The sequence below is a fragment of the Mytilus californianus genome, unplaced genomic scaffold (assembly GCF_021869535.1).
Source record: "Mytilus californianus isolate M0D057914Y unplaced genomic scaffold, xbMytCali1.0.p SCAF_10, whole genome shotgun sequence".
NCBI classification, from domain to species: Eukaryota; Metazoa; Mollusca; class Bivalvia; order Mytilida; family Mytilidae; genus Mytilus; species Mytilus californianus.
In genome coordinates this window covers 55780122-55804459 of record NW_026262582.1, presented here as the reverse complement: position 1 = coordinate 55804459, position 24338 = coordinate 55780122, and the positions used below count along the sequence as shown (strand labels likewise).

At 32.4% G+C, this 24338-nt stretch overlaps 1 protein-coding gene across 1 annotated transcript in view; it reads left to right on the top strand.

The window, feature by feature from the left end:
- The window catches only part of LOC127718864 (neurobeachin-like protein 1), a 406320-nt gene that overhangs the window by 386 nt on the left and 381596 nt on the right, over positions 1-24338 (top strand). The window contains exons 2-4 of the mRNA XM_052224913.1: positions 12526-12617; positions 17470-17631; positions 19341-19422. Coding sequence (XP_052080873.1) covers positions 12526-12617; positions 17470-17631; positions 19341-19422 — 336 coding nt within the window. The remainder of the gene's footprint in view (positions 1-12525; positions 12618-17469; positions 17632-19340; positions 19423-24338) is intronic.

The following is a 24338-nucleotide window of genomic DNA, read 5'->3' as shown; positions in this document are numbered from 1 at the left end:
GAGAAGAAATCAAGTATTCCTAAAACCATGGGGGACTCATTTTATTCAGAGATGAATAGATTGGACAAATATCTGATATATAAATGACTGAAGTTTTTATCTCGTCTGAGAAAAAAATTACATCTTACTAGTTTCAGATACTTACAATTCAATCAGCAATATATTACTATTAGGCTTGTCAAATCTTTCATCTTAATTTCTCAACCTTTTCATATCTGATGATGCTTGAAAAAGTGACCTATTCCAGCGGCTCCTCGAGGGTTGGCAAAGTATCACCCAGGCAGGAAAACCTGGGTTCAGGTTTTTCCCAGCTGGGCAATACTCCCTAAAATGAGCAATACTGGGCGCTATATTTATTTAAGCTTATTTATACACAGAATAGTAAAGAAATATTGTCATGATTGTAGTTGCTAAATATATGCATCTACTAGAGATAAACTTAAAGAGTCAATTTCAGAGGATAAAAATATCAATTCTTCCTTGCCTCGAATAATTCAAAATCTAGGAAGATTTAACAATTAAATTGTGCAAATTTTTAGTTGCTAAAGTTTGACAATATAATTATTCAGGAACATAAAGTGAAAGACATTCTACAAAAAACCAATGTTTATAAAACATCTGGTCATGATGGAATTAGCCCAAGACTTTTGAAAATTGCCTCAAATATTTTATCAAAACCTAAAGTGCTATATATATATAAAATCTTAGTTTAACTAAAATGTATTATCCACTAGCTTGGAAGTTAGCTAATGCTATTCCTGTTTTTAAGAAGGATGAAAGAAATTCTATTGGTAATTATAGACCAATCTCATTGTTCAGTGTTTTAAGTAAAACCTTTGAAAGATGTGTATATAAACATGTTATGAACTTTATAAGAAATCTCTTGTCGGAACACCAGTCGGGGTCTATGTTAAAAGACGCAACTCGTAACCAGCTATTATACTTGACTCATGTTTTTTGTAAGGCCTTAGATGAGAGGAAAGATATTAGAACTGTCTTCTTTGATATAAGTAAAGCCTTTGACGGTGTCTGGCATAGAGGTTTACTATTTAAATTAAAAAAGATGGGCATAACTGGGAATCATCTTCTTTGGCTCAAAATTATTTTGCTGACCATAAACAAAGGGTGGTTATAAATTGGCAAGTGTCCTCCTCAGCAGACATTGACTCGGGTTTCACAAGGGTCTATTTTTGGTAATTGTTATTTTTAGTTTTTATTAATGATATTGTAAATGAGGTTAAATGTCATATATTAAGCTATTTGCTGATGACAATAGCAATTATGCAGTCGTGGAAAATCCCCTTGGCACACCCATTACTCTATATTCTGATATGCATTGAATTAAAAAATGGGCAGATAAATGATGGATAGTAATATAATAAAAACTGTAAAGTCACACAAACACTTTGGATTAAATTTTTTCGAGTGACAGCAGCTGAAAAATACAAATTGATGGCTTCATATCAAAAGCATCTGTCTGTCTGAATATGTTAAGAAGGCTTAAGTTCAAAGCAGACAGAAAAACACTTGAAGTTATGTATTTTTCATATGTTTGGCCTATTTTAGAGTATGTCAATATAATCAGGGATAATTGTCCAGAATATTTGAAAGATCGACTGGAACAAAAAAATTATGAGACAGTAAGTATAGTTACTGGGACTTCTAAGTTAACAAGTCTACAAATTTTTCTAACAAGAGACCGGTAGGAAACTCTCAGGGAAAGGGGGAAAAATCACAAGCTTATTTGATTTCATCAGATGGTTAACAATAACTCTCCAGCCCATCCATCAAATTTTGTCCCTACCATATTTGGTCAATCACATCTGTATGGGACACGTAATGCAGGAAACTTACCGTGTGACGCGTTGCGGGGGACATAGAAATATCGGGCGTCCATCTGTCAATCCATCTGGTCTTGTTAGCGCTCTCACATGTACAATTCTTGCCAAATTTTTATAACACTTATATCATATATTTATATCAGCAATGTCTCGGACGAGTTCGAAAATCAGTGCCGCTCAATTATTTTTAAAAGAGTTATGCCCCTTGGAAACATTAATAATATGGAAAATTGAATTGTAAGGACTCTCATGTGTACAATTTTTGCCAGATTTTTATGAAACTTTTATAATAGGTTTATATTAGCAATGTCTTGGACAAGTTCAAAAATCAGTGCCGATCAATTATTTTTAAAAGAATTGTGCCCCTTAGAAATATAAATTATTTGGAAATTTGCAATATAAGTGCTCTGTCACCAGGCTCATTTGGACTTAATTTTTATCATCATTTTATTTAGAAATTGGATTTTTAGAAAACATATTATTTTACAAATTGAAATATTTACATGTATAGACAAATAATGTGTTAATCTTAGTTAGTGACATTTGATGTTGAAATATTTGTGACAGAATTATTTATCAAGTTAAAGAAATTAATATGAAAGACATTAATTCATACTAAAGGTGCGAAAATTATTGAAAGAATGAGATTATATATGAGTATTATAAATTATAATTATCTTTTATATTAATTAATGTGAATGCTGTCACTTATAGCTTAAAGTTATGAAATGTCATTTTAATTGCAGTATTGTCATGTTAATTGAGTATTGTCTTTTTTTTTAAATATTTAGTATAAATATTTATTGTAAACTTTGTGAAAACATACTTTGAGTTAGAAAGTAAGATACAGTAGGAGTCACATTATATTGACATTGTCCTTTGTATATGTTATATTAGTGCTTTGGCTTGGAATTAAATTATATAACTTGAATGTGTTGGATCTTCGTGAACTGCAACAACTAGTTCCTGATATTGGTGACCTTCAAGATTTAATTGTTTTTCTAATGATTTTACAAATCAAATCATGACCCCGTAACATTTAGGGAGCCAAGACAAGAGTCCCAACTGCGCCCCTATTGGTTACAGCTCTCACATGTACAATTTTGGCCGTTTTTTTTTTTTATCATATTCATATCAAAGGTTTTTAACAGCAATATCTTGGACAATTTTCGAAAATATTATTAATGAGTTAAGCCCCTTGGAAATACATTTTATTTTTAGTTATTGCCCTTGGAAAGATAAAATATGTGCAATGCAGGGGACATTGGAACTCTGTTCTTATATAACTGTGGTAGTAGACTAGGACAAATTTTGCAAACTAGAATCAGAACTGAGAGCAGTGGTCTGAATGAAAATTTGTATAGAAAAAATTAAGTTACTGATCCTTTCTGTAAATGTAAACAGATTAAAACCTCTGAACAGTTTTTGTCCCTATACCAATTCCTTAGAGAGTTTATGCTGAGTAACATGTCATGTCAGCCTAATATTCATGACTTACTGTATGGTAATCCTTTGATATCCGACATTGAAAATACTGATAACTTACTTATTATTCAAGATTTTCATGATTTTATTCTTAAAACAAAGAGATTCTGGTGATACTTCTTAGTTCAGTAAAAAACTTTATTTTTGATGCCATCCATCTATTATTATATCATATAGGAGAGGAATTCACTTGTTTTCCAATCCTAATAAAACTGTCATATTGTAATGTTTATGTCAATATTTTCACAATGAAATATTGTTTACACTAAAAATGAGAAATTGAAATAATTTCATATATAATGCATAAAATGAACTATTGTCAAATTGTTAAAAGAATTTGAGAAATAAAACAAAACATCAGTTATTTGAATTTTACGGATGTGTAGTTAAGCATGGGTGCAATTTAGGATTTTCCTTATTACAGAATCTTAAATTGTTTGGGGGTCAATTAAAACCCATTTTTCTATGATTCAGTATGGATTGCAGGCTGGCTTGTTTATTTTTATAATTATTTTGTGCACAAGTTTTTTTCTGCATTTCATCCTCTGTCTACTGCAATATTATGTATTTTCAATTTTTCAATTTTTACCAAGCCATTTTATTCATTTCAAAAATTGTCATTTTCAATGTATTTTCATTTTATATTCAATATTAGGATTACATTCATAGAATGCAATTGGATAAGGAGATAAAAAAGACAACTTTTTGCAATTTAATTTATTTTAAAATAAACTGACACAGAGATATACATTGGATGTCTAGTCTGTATGTAATTTGATCGTAAAATGTAAATGATGAAATTAAAATAGCAATATTTTTACATGCAAATATTCAAAGTCAATGAAGCGTGAATGAAGGTACAGGGCCAAATAACTTCTGTGGAAATAAGATATTCCCATGCTATTATAAATGCTTACTAAATATCATTGAATTACTATAAGGGGATGTAAATAACTTTGCACAAGATAGGATAAAAATGAATATTCTGCAACACAAAATGCGGGAATCTAATGTGTACAAAAGTGAAAATAAATTTTTGTGCTGCAAAGCCACGGAAAAAAATAGGCATGCGTAGCATCAGAAGAAAATTAATGATCGAATGCTGAAAAAATCCTCCTCCCCAGCCAAAATATTAAATGGTTTTCCCCTAAGGGTTTCATCTCAAACTGACTTAATCACAAACTATGCATTGGTTTCAAAGTCTATATACCATGACTAGGGGCAGGGCCAAATAATCTCTAGGGAAATGAGATGTGCCAATACTTATATAACTGCATACCAAATATCATTGACTAATCATTTGTCATAGTGATTCTCCTTAAAACTGATCAAATCACAAACTTTAACATTTGATTTAACGCTATGAAAATTTAAAGTCAATAAATAGACCATGACTGAAGGGGTGGGGACAAATAATCTCCAACATAAACAACATACCTAAGTATACATATACAAAATGTTTATAAAAATATGCCATTTTTGCTGTCTGTTTTGTGCATGGCATAAGCACATGTTTTCAAATAAAAATTTGATGCATTTCTGAATTATCAATCACTGAAAAATGATGTTCACTAGAAAAGAAAAGGTTGAAAAAGAAGGTTACTGAATAGTTTATAGTCTGAAATTTTACCAAAAAATAACTTTAATTAGATTCTTAAATTTGTCTGTCCAAATTAGTCATGTTAGAAATGCAAGTTTTTATGGTGGTAAGTTGAGTCTATTTTTCTGCTGTATTGTCTTTACATGTACTTCATACCAATCAAATAATGTTTTCCACTCAATTTTTCTTTTCAAAAATATTTGATGTCCTGTCTATCTAACAGTTACATTCTACATAGATATAAGAAGATGTGGTATGAGTGCCAATGAGACAGTTCAGATTTCCCCTGCTCAAATTGATAATGATGTCTATAATTTACACTGTTAATCTGTCATGGCCTGAACATATTAATTAAAGATATGTTTGGAATATCTTTTGATTTGGCTTGTCTGTCCAACACCAATGATATGTTCGTCCAACATTTGTCCATATGTGTCTGACATGTACTTTCTTTGTCCGACATAATAAGACAAATTTGAAGTTTAAAAAACATTTCAAGGCTTTGAATCCAAAGAAAACTCGACACAGGGGGATACAAAATGTATCAGTTTCACCCAAATATTTTAATTTTTCTTCATTTTATGTTCTATTCAAACTTTTTGTAGTCCAATACTGAGTTTTCCAAAAGAAATTCAGAGGTAAAATGGATAAATCGATGTTTGCTTTACTTTAATTTAATTATGAAGGAGAAATATACAAATTTCAATTTCCAATTTTGTCCGACATAGCTCTAACTTGACAACTCAATGCAATTGTCTGCAATAGTGCTATACCATAGGGTTTTCCACACCATATCTAAATATAATATGGATTATTTAAACTACTCTTCCAATCTTTCCATCAGTGATTTCTATCACTTTGATTAACAATATCAATAGACAATCCTAGGAGAAGTTAAAAAATAATGGACCAGTGTTTAACTAGAGAAATGCCCCCAAAATAGCCATTTACAGGTAAATTTTTTGGGACAATGAAATTGAAAAATATCATGTCCTTTAATCTTTAGATCTGAGCCCAAAATGAAAAAAATATTCATGGCATTGGTTAAGTTAAGGATGTTGTTTGCAAATCACAGCGTTTTGATATTTTCTTTTGAAAATATCCCCAAGAATGGATTTAATTGTGAAAATGTGAATTTCACTCATTTGCTTAGTTTCAGGAGTGAACATTCTAACCCCGGTTTTATGAGTATTGCTTTTCACCAGAATATTCTTCTGGTTGTACAGAAGATATAAATGAAGTTTATTCAAAGTTGCTTAGGAATATTGAGCACTATAGTCAACTCGGAGATATTTTAATTCAAGGTGATTTTAATGCCTATACTAATACTATTCCTGACTTTGTAATCTCTGATGAAGCAAAATTTCCAAAATCAAATGACAATGAGTATTCAATTGACTCTCATAATTTCAGAAATAATCTTGATTCGAAATCTGCAAACAGGAGTGGAAAATTATTAATTGATTTATGTAAAGAATCCGGACTCAGAATACTGAATGGAAGAACTATTGGAGACCCTATGGGCAAATGTACATGTATAACATATAATGGTTCCAGTCTTGTAGACTATACACTTGTGTCTTCTTATATATTAGAATGTATTGGAAACTTTAAAGTTAATGAGTTTACTACAATTTCAGATCATTGTCCCATCAGTTGCTCTTTACTTACTTGCTTTCAAAAATGTAAAAACACAGGGACAAAATTAGATCCTCTCCCTGGTAAATTTATTTGGGATAACAAAGCAATTGGTTTATATACTACAAACATTCAAAGCTCACATGTGAAACAAAGACTAGATGATTTTGTAAGTGATAGGCAGATCGATTCTAATATACCTGTGGAAAAATTTAACGCTATATTATGTGATACAGCTCTTTCATCCACTAAATTTGTTCAAAAGAAAATCATGAATAGGCCTATCAAGAAAAATAAAAAACCATGTTTCTCGGACTCTTGTCATGACCTTCATACTACAGTTAAAAAGTACTGTTTTCTTGTAAATAAATTTCCAGACACTGGATTCTACAGGAAATCATTTTATTACTCATTTAAATCTAAATTAAGAAGAAGGTGTAAACAAGAAGAAAGAAGTTACAAAAGTCAAATCTGTGACCGAATTTCACTAAATATGAAAAAAGACCCAAAGACATTTTGGAATTTACTTAACAAATTAAATGCTCTATCAGAATTGAAAGAAGAGAACCATTTTGATCAAGAATTATTTATAAACTACTTTAAAAAAATGAACAGTACTTCTAATATCCAAAACAATAAATTCCATGACATTATTATTGAAAAGTTGAATGCCTTAAAATAGACACTAAATACATGCAATTCTGACAATGAATTTAATCAACCAATTCAGCCAGTTGAAATCTTAAAGGCAGTTTAAACACTTAAAAATGGTAAATCATCAGCTGGGGACTTAATTTCTAATGAAATGATTAAATGTGGTATGCCAGTATTATTAGAGCCCCTATCAAAACTTTTCAACCTAGTATTTATGAAAGGCAGCTTCCTAAAATTATGGAACAAAAGTCTGATCACATTAATTAATAATAAACAGCTGCGCCATAAGCGCATGATACGCCTGTTGTCTTGTGTGTGAATTTTTATGCAATAAGCATAAATAGTTTCTGACATACGGCGTGACATGCGAAAACCCCCTTTTTTTTTTACAAAAAACTCAATATCTCTAAAATAAAATTTTGAATCAAAACCAAAAAGTATACAGATCTTAAGATTAATATAACTAAGAAGTGTGTAAAATTTTAAACAATAATCATAAATCGTTTTTGAGATATGGCGCGACATGTGAAAACCCCCCTTTTAAAAAAAAAAAAATCAATATCTCAAAAATAAAATTTTGAATCAAAACCAAAAAGTATACAGATCTTTAGATTAATATAACTAAGAAGTGTGTAAAATTTTAAGCAATAATCATAAAGGTTTTTGAGATATGGCGCGACATGTGAAAAACCCCTCCCCCTTTTTTTACAAAATACTCAATAACTCAAAAATAAAATTTTGAATCATCACCAAAAAGTATACAGATCTTAAGGTTAATATAACTAAGAAGTGTGTAAAGTTTTAAGCAATAATCATAAACTGTTTTTGAGATACGACGCGACGTGAAAAACCCCTCCCCCTTTTTTAACAAAATACTCAATATCTCTAAAATAAAATTTTGAATCATCACCAAAAAGTATAAAGATCTTAAGATTAATATAACTAAGAAGTGTGTAAAGTTTTAAGCAATAATCATAAATTGTTTTTGAGATACGGCGCGACATGTGAAAAAAAACACACACCTGTTTTAGTTACTAAGTCCTGTAACTCAAAAAGTTTTAATCTTATTTTCACCCAAAAGTATACAGATCGTTTGACCATCATAAGAAACAACTATGTTAAGTTTCATGAAATTTGGATAAGTCATTCTCAAGTTATGGTGCGACATGTTTACGCTCGACAGACAGACAGACGGACACCGGACATTTGTATACCATAATACGTCCCTTCAAAAATTGACAGGCCTATAAAAAGGGGAACAAATCTGACCCATCTAATTATAGAGGTATCTCATTGACTTCTAATTTGGGAAAATTATGCAATAAAATTATACACACCAGACTTATGAAGTTCATTAACACCAATAATTTGATAAGTGAAAATCAAATTGGCTTCAAAGAAAAAGCTAGAACAGCAAATCACATCTTCTCATTAAAGTCAATTGTTGATAAATATAAGACTAAAAAAAAGAAAGTTTTTGCAGCTTTTATAGATCTACGAAAAGCCTTTGATACTGTCTGGAGGGAGGGTTTATTTTACATCGTACTCCAAAACAGACTTCCAGGCAAGCTTTTTAATGTCATTCAATCAATGTATAATGAAAACAAATGCAGGATTAAATTTTAAAATGGTATTAGCCATGAATTTATATCAAATTGCGGAGTAAAACAAGGGGATGTACTTAGCCCAACTTTGTTTAATATTTATATAGATGGCCTTGTAAATGACCTTGATCATGCAAACACTCAACCAATTGTTATATGAGATGTTAAACTAACATCATTATTATATGCAGATGACATTATTTTATTGTCAGAAACCCAAGAAGGGCTACAAAATGCACTTAATGAGTTAACTAAATTTTGTTCCCTGTGGAAATTTGATGTAAACAAACAAAAATCAAAAATTATAATATTCAATTCTAATGGGAAATCCCATTGTAATTATTTTAAAGTAGAAAACGAGCATCTTGAGACTGTTAAATCTTATTGTTACCTTGGAATAACAATAAATTATTCAGGCAATTTAAGTCATTCGAAAAAAATTCTTATGGAAAAAGGAAGAAAGGCTTGGTTTAAAATTAAAAAAAACAGTTTCTTTATATAATTCTTGCAATATGCTTGAAAAATTATTTGATACTTTACTTGTCCCAATCACTCTTTATGGAAGTGAAGTATGGGGTGTAAGCGAATTGTTCAAAGATTCAGATCCATTTGAACATTTACATATAAAATTTATTAAAGAAATTTTAGGGGTACAGTGCAAAACAACAAATGTAGCTTGTCTAGCTGAGGCAAACAGAACCCTTTTGTACTTCAAAATTCAGCTTTCAGCTATAAAATTTCTAAACCACATTGTGAACTCACCTAATTCTTTAGTCTATAAAATATATAATAATGTAGAGAAAACAAGTAAATGGGTTAACATTGTAAAAGACTGGTTAAATAAATTAGGTTTTGGTCATCTTACGTTTGATACTATTAATTTAAAATACTACATAAATACTATCCAACAAAGAATCTTTGACCAGGCATATCAAATTATGAATTGTTCTATCCATAAATGTGAAAAATTAAATTTCTTTTGTAAGACTAAAAAAATTGGAAAAAGGCCCCCGTATATTGATATATGTAAATTCAAAACTGACAGATCAGTTTTCAGTAAACTTAAACTCAGTGCCCATTCCCTAGCAATTGAAAGGGGGCGTTATACCAACACTGAAAGAAGTAAACGCATTTGCTTATCCTGTAATAGAAATTGAGGATGAATACCATTTCTTCTCAGTCTGTCCATGCTATATATCACTGAGGGACACCTATATACAAAATATTAATAAAAATCTTAATTTCAATTTTATTAAATTGCAGTCAGCTATAACACTGAGGCATATGACCACACTTTTAAATAGCAGTCTGCCAGTCATTATAAAACTCACCATAAAACCTGTTTATTTACTTTTGACTTTAATTATTTATCCCTTGTAATTTTTTATTAACTGTGTATTTGCATTTAGATGTCACAGGTCAAATTTATTCGTTCATTGTGTGTTAATTTAAGTTTTTTGATTGAGTTAAGCCTTCCAATAGATATTTTATAGTGTGTTTTTCTATGTTGTGATGTTATACTATTGTTTCAGAAAAGGGAGAAGGTTTGGTACCATTAAAACGTTTAATCCCGCTGCAAATGTTTGCACCTGTCCTAAGTCAGGAATCTGATTACAGTAGTTGTCTTCTGTTTATGTAGTTCATACGTGTTTCTCGTTTCTCGTTTTTATATAGATTAGACCGTTGGTTTTTCCGTTTGAATGGTTTTACACTAGTAATTTTTTTAGGGCCCTTTATAGCTTGCTGTTCGGTGTGAGCCAATGCTCCGTGTTGAAGGCAGTACCTTGACCTATAATGGTTTACTTTTATAAATTGTAACTTGGATGGAGAGTTGTCTCATTGGCACTCATACCACATCTTCCTATATCTATATAAAGTATATTAATGATTGTTTTTTATTGAGAACATCTGTATAACTTATATTTCTTTTAATATGTATCCTAATTTTTGTTTTTGTTTTTTGTACATGAACATTAATGATGTGTTAACTGTCGATACACACATACTTATGGTCTTTTTTTTTTCCCGTGCGAATACCACTGTCACTCTAATATAATTATAGTCAATTTAACTATTGTCAGTTTATTGTCTCAATACTGTATGCCATAACCATTTAATGTAAATGTGTTTGTGCTAATAAATATTGTCTATATTGTCTATTGTCAATACTGGGAAAACCCAGGTTTTACTGGGTTTTACCGGGTAACACTGGGCAATACTGGGTAATATGAAATACTGGCCTGAATTTTAAAGAGGATTAATCACAATTGCAATACATTAAAGATTTTTATAAAAAAAAAGATATAGTATTTTAATTTATAAGTTCACTTGTTTGAGACTCTTAATATAAAGTGTATAAATCTGAGAAAATAATATTGTCCAGCAACTCTAAGACAAGTGTACATGAAGACACATAAGACAAATGTGAAAGCTTTTCTTAATAAAAAAATTTCTTTAAAAATCTATCTAATCACCATTCTTTCTAGATTGGTCAAAGTGTTGACTTAAAGTTGAAGAATTCAATTTGGTTTTTTTTATTAAATATAACTAATATTAAGATTTAACAATTATATGTAAGGAAAATTACTTTTAAACATTTTTTGTTCATTACTAAAAATGTTCAGTAAGTTTTAGCATATGTTTATGTGCATCACTAATTAATAAGTAATTATTCAGAATATAACACAGATTTGTTTATATAACAATAATCAGCCTTGTGATTTCTATAAGTGTTCATGGCCTGTCCCCTTAGGGTGTTTATTTAGCAATATGATTGTATAACAATTAAAATTTACAATTCACTTAAACACTGCAATAAAATGCACTTTTTCAAAGTTTCAAATTGGGTTATTGAATCAAAGCTTGGAAATTAACAAGGTATCCTGAAATGTGCAAAACTTGTATTCTGCCTACATAGAATTAGTGGAGAAAAGGAAGAAATTGAATTTTCAATCTTCAGGAATGACTTTCTGTATGGTTATCTGTATAAAATGTATATATTTAGCTATAATACTATTAAACTACAACAAGTCTTTACTATTTTGTGTAAAAATAAGCTTGAAAAATCATATTACCCAGTATATCCCAGTATTACCCGTTTCTGGGAGTATTGCCCAGCCCGGGAAAACACGGGCCTGGGTAATACTTTGCCAACCTTGTAATCTTCCCCCAGATTTCAAATTATATTTTGCCCCACCACATTTTTGCGCCTGTCCCAAGTCAGGAACCTCTAGCCTTTGTTAGAGTCTTGTGTGTTTTTTTTTAGTTTTGGTTCACTTGTATGTTTCAGAGTTTAGTGTGGCATCCATTTCACTGAACTAGTATACATTATTGTTTAGGGGCCAGCTGAAGCAGCCTCTGGGTGTGGAATTTTCTCGTTGCGTTGAAGACCCATTGGTGGCCTTGGGACTGTTTTCTGCTATTTCATCAGGTTGTTGCCTCTTTGACACACTCACCGTTTCCATTCTCTATTCTGTTAGTTTAACTGTGAAATTAAAAACATGCAATCTTATAATTGATATATTGACAGTTGATTTTTGAATGCCTGTGTCACTAGATTATCTATGGACCACATATACCTTTGTTTTAACCATTTAAGAAGCCAAAATTGATTGACAATATCTGTTAAAGTAAAAACTATTGAAATTTTAAATGATGAATTGTAAAAACACATTGTTTCAGACTTTAATTCTTTTTTTTTCAGAATGATCAAGAAAAGCTAGCTGATTTTGTTAATTGTTTCCAGGAAACCTACAAACATTTAGTTGATTTAGAATTAACACATCTGAATGATGGGTAAGAAGTGATAGAAGTCAATTATTATATTGTATAACTGTAATATTCAACCATGGGGAGGACATGCCTTAATCTCCAGAGAAAGGCAATTACCTGTGGAATGGTCTATTTTATGTATTTAACTCTGGGACTCTTGCAATGCTTCTGTATGCATCTTGGAAGCATATTTGTCATTTTGAACAAACTACATTGTTGTCATTCCCATCCTTATTGGTGTTCCTACTGTCTGTATCACCTTGCTCAGCTCTTCATAAAATTGCACATCAAGCTTTGTGACGTCAAATAAGTTAACCTGGTCTAAATAACTTTGACCCGGACATATCACCAACGTCATAATGAATGAACTGACGTTGAAAAGTTTTACCCGAAATTATCCAGTCATCTTCAGTTTGCTGGTGAAACAAAGATAAATGCTTGTTTCTATCATGCAAAATACGAAAATACAAAAATACAATCTAATAAATTGATTATCCAATTTTCAACATACAATGTATTTATGTTGTGAAATATCAGCTGCTTGACACAATATGAATCCTTTTTTAACTTGTTCCCTGCACTCACTCGACAAAAAGCTTCAGCAATTATACATTCATAAATAAATAAAACTATAAATTATAGATACATGTATTTCAGATTGATTAAATCTTCATTTAAGTTACCTATATTTTCAGGTCAATTAAACCTACTTTCTTTCAGCTTTGTATGCATCAGCATTTTAGAATCTACTACATAGAATAATATAAAGTGTTTTTATGCCCCCACCTTAGCGGAGGAAGGGCATTAAGTGTTACCCTTGTCCGTCCGTCCCATACGTCCCGAAAATTGGTTTCCGTTCTCTAACTTTAGTTTGTCTAAACCAAATGTTATAAAACTTATATACAATGCTTATTACCACAAAACACAGATCAAGTTCGAAATTTGGTGACATCACTTTTACTGCTAAATCTGTTGTTTCCGTACTCTAACTTTAGTTTGCCTCAACCAAATGTTATGAAAATTATGCTTATAATCACAAAACAGTCTTTACTACGTGAATCATGCATCTGTATGTAGACGTTGATTCATGCATATTTACAAGTGGGGGCATCTGTGGCCTAAAGACACATTCTCCATTTATTTTAAGATTGGAACTATTATTTTCTAATTGTTTTACATACACTAAAACATTGTGTTCATACCACATGTAAAGCTCTTAATCACCTCAAGTCTACATACACTCAAACATTGTGTTCATACCACGTGTCAAGCTCTAAATCACCACAAGTCTACATACACTAAAACATTGTGTTCATACCACATGTCAAGCTCTAAATCACCACAAGTCTGCATTCACTAAAACATTGTGTTCATACCACATGTCAAGCTCTTAATCACCACAAGTCTACATTCACTAAAACATTGTGTTCATATCACATGTCAAGCTCTAAATCACCACAAGTCTACATTCACTAAAACATTGTGTTCATATCACATGTCAAGCTCTAAATCACCACAAGTCTACATTCACTAAAACATTGTGATCATAACAGCTGGATCATACTACATGTCAAGCTCTAAATCACCACAATTCTACATTCACTTAAACATTGTGTTCATACCACATGTCAAGCTCTAAATCACCACAAGTCTACATTCACTAAAACATTGTGTTCATACCACATGTCAGGCTCTAAATCACCACAAGTCTACATACACTAAAACATTGTGTTCATACTAAATGTCAAGCTCTAAATCACCACAAGGCTACATTCACTAAAACATTGTATTCATATCACATGTCAAGCTCTAAATCACCACAAGTCTACATACACTTAAACATTGTGATCATACTACATGTCAAGCTCTAAATCACCACAAGTCTACATCCACTTAAACATTGTGTTTATACCACACATCAAGCTCTAAATCCCCACAAGTCTACATTCACTAAAACATTGTGTTCATACCACATGTCAAGCTCTTAATCACCTCATGTCTACATTCACTAAAACATTGTGTTCATACCACAGGTCAAGCTCTAAATCACCACAAGTCTACATTCACTAAAACATTGTGTTTATACCACACATCAAGCTCTAAATCCCCACAAGTCTACATTCACTAAAACATTGTGTTCATACCACATGTCAAGCTCTTAATCACCTCAAGTCTACATTCACTAAAACATTGTGTTCATACCACAGGTCAAGCTCTAAATCACCACAAGTCTACATACACTAATGCATTGTGTTTATATTACATGTCAAGCTTTAAATGTCCACGTCTACATTCACTAAAACATTGTGATCATACCACATGTCAAGCTCTTAATCACCACAAGTCTACATTCACTAAAAATTGTGTTCATATCACATGTCAAGCCCTAAATCACCACAAGTCTACATTCACTAAAACATTGTGTTCATACCACATGTCAAGCTCTAAATCACCACAAGTCTACATTCACTAAAACATTGTGTTCATACCACATGTCAAGCTCTAAATCACCACAAGTCTACATTCACTAAAACATTGTGTTCATATCACATGTCAAGCTCTAAATCACCACAAGTCTACATTCACTAAAACATTGTGATCATAACAGCTGGATCATACTACATGTCAAGCTCTAAATCACCACAATTCTACATTCACTTAAACATTGTGTTCATACCACATGTCAAGCTCTAAATCACCACAAGTCTACATTCACTAAAACATTGTGTTCATACCACATGTCAGGCTCTAAATCACCACAAGTCTACATACATTAAAACATTGTGTTCATACAAAATGTCAAGCTCTAAATCACCACAAGGCTACATTCACTAAAACATTGTATTCATATCACATGACAAGCTCTAAATCACCACAAGTCTACATACACTAAAACATTGTGATCATACTACATGTCAAGCTCTAAATCACCACAAGTCTACATCCACTAAAACATTGTGTTTATACCACACATCAAGCTCTAAATCCCCACAAGTCTACATTCACTAAAACATTGTGTTCATACCACATGTCAAGCTCTTAATCACCTCAAGTCTACATTCACTAAAACATTGTGTTCATACCACAGGTCAAGCTCTAAATCACCACAAGTCTACATTCACTAAAACATTGTGTTCATACCACATGTCAAGCTCCAAATCACCACAAGTCTACATTCACCAAAACATTGTGTTCATACCACATATCAAGCTCTAAATCACAACAAGTTTACATTCACTAAAACATTGTGTTCATATCACATGTCAAGCTCTAAATCAACACAAGTCTACATTCACTAAAACATTGTGATCATACTACATGTCAAGCTCTAAATCGCCACAAGTCTACATTCACTAAAACATTGTGTTCATATCACATGTCAAGCTCTAAATCCCTACAAGTCTACATTCACTAAAACATTGTGTTCATACAACATGTCAAGCTCTAAATCCCTACAAGTCTACATACACTAAAACATTGTGTTCATACCACATGTCAAGCTCTTAATCACCACAAGTCTACATTCACTAAAACATTGTGTTCATATCACATGTCAAGCTCTAAATCACCACAAGTCTACATTCACTAAAACATTGTGTTCATACCATATGTCAAGCTCTAAAGCACCACAAGTCTACATTAACTAAAACATTGTGTTCATATCACATGTCAAGCTCTAAATCACCACAAGTCTACATTCACTAAAACATTGTGTTCATATCACATGTCAGGCTCTAAATCACCACAAGTCTACATTCACTAAAACATTGTGTTCATATCACATGTCAAGCTCTAAATCACCACAAGTCTACATTCACTAAAACATTGTGATCATACCAGCTGGATCATACTACATGTCATGCTCTAAATCACCACAATTCTACATTCACTAAAACATTGTGTTCATACCACATGTCAAGCTCTAAATCACCACAATCTACATACACTAAAACATTGTGTTCATACTAAATGTCAGGCTCTAAATCACCACAAGTCTACATTCACTAAAACATTGTATTCATATCACATGTCAAGCTCTAAATCACCACAAGTCTACATACACTAAAACATTGTGATCATACTACATGTCAAGCTCTAAATGCCCACAAGTCTACATCCACTAAAACATTGTGTATATACCACACGTCAAGCTCTAAATCACCACAAGTCTACATTCACTAAAACATTGTGTTTATACCACACATCAAGCTCTAAATCCCCACAAGTCTTCATTCACTTAAACATTGTGTTCATACCACATGTCAAGCTCTAAATCACCACAAGTCTACATTCACTAAAACATTGTGTTCATACCACATGTCAAGCTCTAAATCACCACAAGTCTACATTCACTAAAACATTGTGTTCATATCACATGTCAAGCTCTAAATCACCACAAGTCTACATTCACTAAAACATTATGATTATACTACATGTCAAGCTCTAAATCACCACAAGTCTACATTCACTTAAACATTGTGTTCATACCACATGTCAAGCTCTAAATCACCACAAGTCTACATTCACCAAAACATTGTGTTCATACCACATGTCAAGCTCTAAATCACCACAAGTCTACATACACTAAAACATTGTATTCATACTAAATGTCAAGCTCTAAATCACCACAAGTCTACATTCACTAAAACATTGTGTTCATATCACACGTCAAGCTCTAAATCACCACAAGTCTACATTCACTAAAACATTGTGTTCATACTAAAGGTCAAGCTCTTAATCACCACAAGTCTAGACACATTGTGGATGATACTGACTACAGGAAATCAGGCCTATTTATTGTGTAGGTACTGCCTGTCTTTTGAAACTCAGAAAAATAACTATACATGTATTTTACTTTTGTTTACTTGTTTTATAGGTATTCAGAGGAAGGACCACATTTTACAGTGTTACCAGATGGTGTGTTACAGGTGTTCAGTACCCAGTTGTCTCTGTGTAGTGAATTAATTGCTCAGTCATGTGATCTGGATACTCTTCATTTTGCCAGTTCTATAATAGAATGTCTCATTATTATTACAAGGTAAAAATGGATGATGATGATTATGGATGGCTGTTTTATGTTCAGCAGCAAATTTAATGCATATTCAGAACTAATACATGCAAATGGGATATGGGGCATACCTGTTTGTTGTGATGTGAATTTTTCAAAATATGTGGCAAATTAGGGTTTTCACCCAGATTTTGCAATTCACTGATAAGGTTAAAGTTTTGTTTTATGTAAAGTTAAGTTTTATGATATCCATTGAGAAAAATGTTGTGGGCAAAACTTTTAAGTGCTTTGGAAAAAGGGTATTAAAACGAAAATATGTTTTAGCTCACAAGGCCCAAAGTGCTAATGCAAGCTTCTGCTATCACTTGTCGTTCAATAACTGTCATCCATTCCTTGTCATAGTCAGTTGTCCATTATTAAACTTTTACAAAAATCTTCTCCTCTGAAACTACTGGGCTAAATTGAACCAAACTTGACCATAATCATCCTTTGGGTATCAAGTTTTAAAAATGTGTCAAATGATTCTGCCAGCCAACCAACAACTTAAGTTTGCCTCAACCAAATGTTATGAAACTTATACACAATACTTATTACCACAAAACTCAGATCAAGTACAAATTTGGGTTATGTCACTTTTACCGTTCTTCAGTTATGCTCCTTTATAACTTTATATGATATGCAAGCAGGGGCATCATCTGTGTCCCATGGACACATTCCCCATTTATTTGGAAAAATAAATTAAATCCTTTTGATATGAGAGCAAATCGATACAAAACTAAAGGAAAGTAATGCATATTTTTATCCATATGAGGAATTAAAAACAGAAAAGATTAAAAAAGAAAATAGTAAATGGTTATTTTCTCCAAAATTTTTGGAAAATGAAGAAATTTTGAAAGACCCTAATCAGTATTAAAATTAGTTGCCACTTTCAGAAAGTAAAGAATTTACAGAAATTTTATAGAGAAATCTGAGAAATAAGGTAAAGAACAAAAAGATTTATTACAATGATACAGATATGATTTCCTAATTATGACACCCAACACCATGAGGGAATATTAAGAAAATTATATTAGTTGATATTTCAGAGAAAATATTGAGAGAAAATTAATTTTGAGTGGCATTTCATTTGGTGTCCAAAATACATTATTTTCTAAATTGTTACCTTTTGATCCTGTTTGGGTCAATTGAACTTAATTGAATTGATGACCAAATTATACCATTGACCACTGATACAGTGTCAGATATAATTAGTTGATAGTTGTCTATTGTGTACCAGTAACTTGTTGAAATGTATATTTGTATCTTTGACCATTCATATTGTTTCAACATTACTAGTGCAAAGTTGACTCTTCCCATAATTTTTAAAGGTGGGAAGCATTCACTTATGTTTGTGATTGCCTTTGTCTATGATTGTATTAACTTTCAAGAATCAAAAAGACTCTTAATAGATGCCCTCTTTTTAGAAAGGGGTGGAAAGTTCTGGGAGGGAAGCTCTCAATTTATAATTTACATGACTCAGAAATATTTAAGAAATGTGCATCAGTTTGGAGGGTTCTTATGCATTTATGAAAGTTATAAATGTTTAACTTTAAAGTGGACAATTCAACCAAATGCATTCCTGTTTTACTACGCTTAAAAAGGTTATTTTTGATGTTTATTATAGCAGGTATGAAGCAAAGTGATACATGCTACTTGTGTTTCTGGTTATTTTCATAAATGTCTATACTGTATGTTTTCAGGAACTATGACAACGTCCCGCTGGTAGCTTCATGTGAATTTGTAAAGTATATTGTATCTATAGCCACTACAGTAATCTCCAAGGTATGTTGTAAAGTATATTGTATCTATAGCCAGTACAGTAATCTCCAAGGTATGTTGTAAAGTACAGGTATATATATGCAGAAAATAACAAAAATACATAATTTTAACACATACGTTTGTGAGTTAGATTTATCAATATTGCATGAGTATATACCAAATATGTATTTACATGAAATATGATGTTCATATAGACAAAACACCTATCATAAATTATTTAGTTGGTAGTCACATGTATTTTGACACATACGTTTGTGAGTAAAATTTATCAGTTGGATGAATATATACCAAATACGTATGTTCATATAGACAAAACACCTATCATAAATTACTAAGTTGGTAGTCAACGTTAAAATACACAGGATGTAAATCTAAAATTAAAATTTCAAATTTCTGTTGTAATGTACGCCAAATAAGGCATTTTACAGTGGGAAAACCGATGACACAAGAACAATAGAAAAATGACTCTTCTTATACATGTATAAAAGGTGGCAAAATCAATGGATTGTTTCTGCCGGTAACCACACTGATTATAAGTTATTTCTAAACAATGATTGTTTATTTTGAAACAATATCTTTTGAAATTTACTTCAATTGATTTTACATTCATAGTTAGTTGTTATTCTAAATGTCTTCATATTAATTATACCCCACGCAACGGGTTGCGGAGGGTATAATGTTTTTGACCCGTCCGTCCGTCAGTCCGTCCGTCAGTCCGTCCGTCTGTCCGTCCGTCCGTCAGTCCTGTTTCTTGTCATCGCAACTCCTCTCAAACCACCCAACAGAATTTCATGAAACCTTTTTAGATAATAAGGACATACTATGTAGTTGTGCATATCGACAGGAAATTGCGATTCAATTTTTTTTCTAGGAGTTACGCCCCTTTGAACCTATTTACTTTAATGTACTACTGCAACAGTTTGTCATCGCAACTCCTCTCAAACCACACAACAGAATTTCATGAAACCTTGTCAGATAATAAGGACATACTACGTAGATGTGCATATCGACAGGAAATTACGATTCAATTTTTTTTATAGGAGTTACGCCCCTTTGAACTTATTTGCCCAATATACTACTGCAACCTTTTGTCATCGCAACTCCTCTCAAACCACACAACAGAATTTCATGAAACCTTTTCAGAAAATAAGGACATACTACGTAGATGTGCATATATCGACAGGAAATTACGATTCAATTTTTGTCGAGCCTGCGACTTTTGTCGCAGAAAGCTCGACATAGGGATAGTGATCCGGCGGCGGCGGCGGCGGCGTTAGCTAACTTCTTAAAAGCTTTATATTTTAGAGGGTGGAAGACCTGGATGCTTCATACTTTGTATATGGATGCCTCATGTTATATGGATGTCCTTGACCTCATTTTCATGGTTCAGTGACTACTTGAAAAAAAAGTTCAGTTTTTTTGTAATGTTAAATTCTCTCTTATTATAAGTAATAGGATAACTATATTTGGTATGTGCGTACCTTGCAAGGTCCTCATGCCCGTCAGACAGTTTTCACTTGACCTCGACCTCATTTCATGGATCAGTGAACAAGGTTAAGTTTTGGTGGTCAAGTCCATATCTCAGATACTATAAGCAATAGGTCTAGTATATTCGGTGTATGGAAGGACTGTAAGGTGTACATGTCCAACTGGCAGGTGTCATCTGATCTTGACCTCATTTTCATGGTTCAGTGGTTATAGTTGAGTTTTTGTGTTTTGGTCTGTTTTTCTTATACTGTATGCAATAGGTCTACTATATTTGGTGTATGGAAGGATTGTAAGGTGTACATGTCTAGCTGGCAGGTGTCATCTGACCTTGACCTCATTTTCATGGTTCAGTGGTTATAGTTGAGTTTTTGTGTTTTGGTCTGTTTTTCTTATACTGTATGCAATAGGTCTACTATATTTGTTGTATGGAAGGATTGTAAGGTGTACATGTCTAGCTGGCAGGTGTCATCTGACCTTGACCTCATTTTCATGGTTCAGTGGTTATAGTTGAGTTTTTGTGTTTTGGTCTGTTTTTCTTATACTGTATGCAATAGGTCTACTATATTTGGTGTATGGAAGGATTGTAAGGTGTACATGTCTAGCTGGCAGGTGTCATCTGACCTTGACCTCATTTTCATGGTTCAGTGGTTATAGTTGAGTTTTTGTGTTTTGGTCTGTTTTTCTTATACTGTATGCAATAGGTCTACTATATTTGGTGTATGGAAGGATTGTAAGGTGTACATGTCTAGCTGTCAAGTGTCATCTGACCTTGACCTCATTTTCATGGTTCAGTGGTTATAGTTGAGTTTTTGTGTTTTGGTCTGTTTTTCTTATACTGTATGCAATAGGTCTACAATATTTGGTGTATGGAAGGATTGTAAGGTGTACATGTCTAGCTGGCAGGTGTCATCTGACCTTGACCTCATTTTCATGGTTCAGTGGTTATAGTTGAGTTTTTGTGTTTTGGTCTGTTTTTCTCATACTGTATGCAATAGGTCAACAATATTTGGTGTATGGAATGATTGTAAGGTGTACATGTCTAGCTGGCAGGTGTCATCTGACCTTGACCTCATTTTCATGGTTCAGTGGTCAAAGTTAAGTTTTTGAGTTTTGGTCTTTTTTTCTAATACTGCATGCAATAGGTCTACTATATTTGGTGTATGGAATGATTGTAAGGTGTACATGTCTAGCTGGCAGGTGTCATTTGACCTTGACCTCATTTTCATGGTTCAGTGGTCAAAGTTAAGCTTTTGAGATTTGATCTTTTTTTCTAATACTATATGCAATAGTTCAACTACATTTGGTGTATGGAAATATTTTATGATCTATATGTCAGTCACACAGGTTTTATTTGACCTTGACCTCATTTTCAAGGTTCATTGCTCAGTGTTAAGTTTTTGTGTTTTGGACTGTTTTTCTTAAACTATAAGCAATAGGTCAACCATATTTGTTGTATGGAAGAATTGTTAGCTGTACATGCCTGCCCAGCATGGTTCATCTGACCTTGACCTCATTTTCATGGTTCATTGGTCAATGTTTAGTTTACTTGGTTAATGTTAAGTTTATGTGACAGTTGTAATAAAGCTTTATATTTAGGACTATCAACATAATATCAATGATTAGTAAAGAAGGCGAGACATTTCAGCGTGTGCACTCTTGTTTTTCCAGGAGTTACGCCCCTTTGAACTTATTTGCCCAATATACTACTGCAACCTTTTGTCATCGCAACTCCTCTCAAACCACACAACAGAATTTCATGAAACTGTGTAGATAATAAGGACATACTATATAGATGTGCATATTGACAGGAAATTATGATTCAATTTTTTTTTCTGATACAATTTCTTTTTCTTACACTTATTTTATTTCTCCAATGACAATGTGGGGACGTGGGGTATGTGAGCGTGCTCACTAAGGTTCTTTCATTTGCAAATGATTTCAAAAAAATATATGCATACCATTTGAACACTTCAGTAAATTGAAACAGACACTTTTTCAAATGTTTCAGTGGTCAAATTTCCAATGTGATAAATATTTCAAACAGAGGTCATACAGACAGATAATCTGAAGATAATTGGTTGTAAATTTGTATGTTAAATGGGAAATGAACCATAATAATTCCGAATGAAGGAGTGAATGGATTAACTGCCTATGATTCCTTTCCTGAAGTACAGCTTCATCTTGGGCAAAGATTTAACAAAATAACAGTTATTTATTACATTTACCCTAATATGGTTAGAGATGTATGTGTCTGACATAAAAACTTTGATGGTGTGTCCCCCCTCAGTAAAATTATCTTGTTAATTGCAACCCCCCAAGTGAAGTGATTGCCCCCTAACAAATAATGAATAAGTAAATGAAAAAAGGGCTCCTACACCCTCAGCTAATATATGATGTCTTTTACCTAAAGAGTGAAAAGGGGAAACAAAATTATCAAATATACCAAAGTTAAGTTTAAAATTGACAATTGGGTGGTGTCACTTTTATCGGTCTAGAGCTATGCCCCTTTACATATGGAAAAATTGCTTAAGTTTGCCTCAACCGATTGTTAGGAAACTTATACACAATGCTTATTACCACAAAACTCAGATTCAGTTTGAATTTGGGTGGTGTCACTTTTACCGTTCTCGAGTTATGCCCCTTTATAACGTTATATGCAAGCGGGACATCATCTGTGTCCCATGGACACATTCTCCTTTTATTTGTTATTGCAATGACAATATATATAACCTGACCAATTACATTAGGCAATTCCAGAAACGTATGTCATATGCACAGAAATCAGTATTGTTCATTTATATAAGTTGAGATTTAATAATGATAAGAAGACATTGAAAAAACGTTTATGATTGAATTTATTTATAAAACATAAACATTGTTTAAGACGTGCCATGATATATATCATTATGATGATCATAAAATTGAGAATGGAAATGGGGAATGCGTCAAAGAGACAACAACCCGACCATAGAACAGACAACAGCAGAAGGTCACCAACAGGTCTTCAATGCAGCGAGAAATTCCCGCACCAGGAGGCGTCCTTCAGCTGGCCCCTAAACAAATATATATACTAGTTCAGTGATAATGAACGCCATACTAAACTCCAAATTGTACACAAGAAACTAAAATTAAAAATAATACAAGACTAACAAAGGCTAGAGGCTCCTGACTTGGGACAGGCGCAAAAATGCCATGGGGTTAAACATGTTTATGAGATCTCAACCCTCCCCCTATACCTCTAGCCAATGTAGAAAAGTAAACGCATAACAATACGCACATTAAAATTCAGTTCAAGAGAAGTCCGAGTCTGATGTCAGAAGATGTAACCAAAGAAAATAAACAAAATGACAATAATACATAAATAACAACAGACTACTAGCAGTTAACTGACATGCCAGCTCCAGACTTCAATTAAACTGATTGAAAGATTA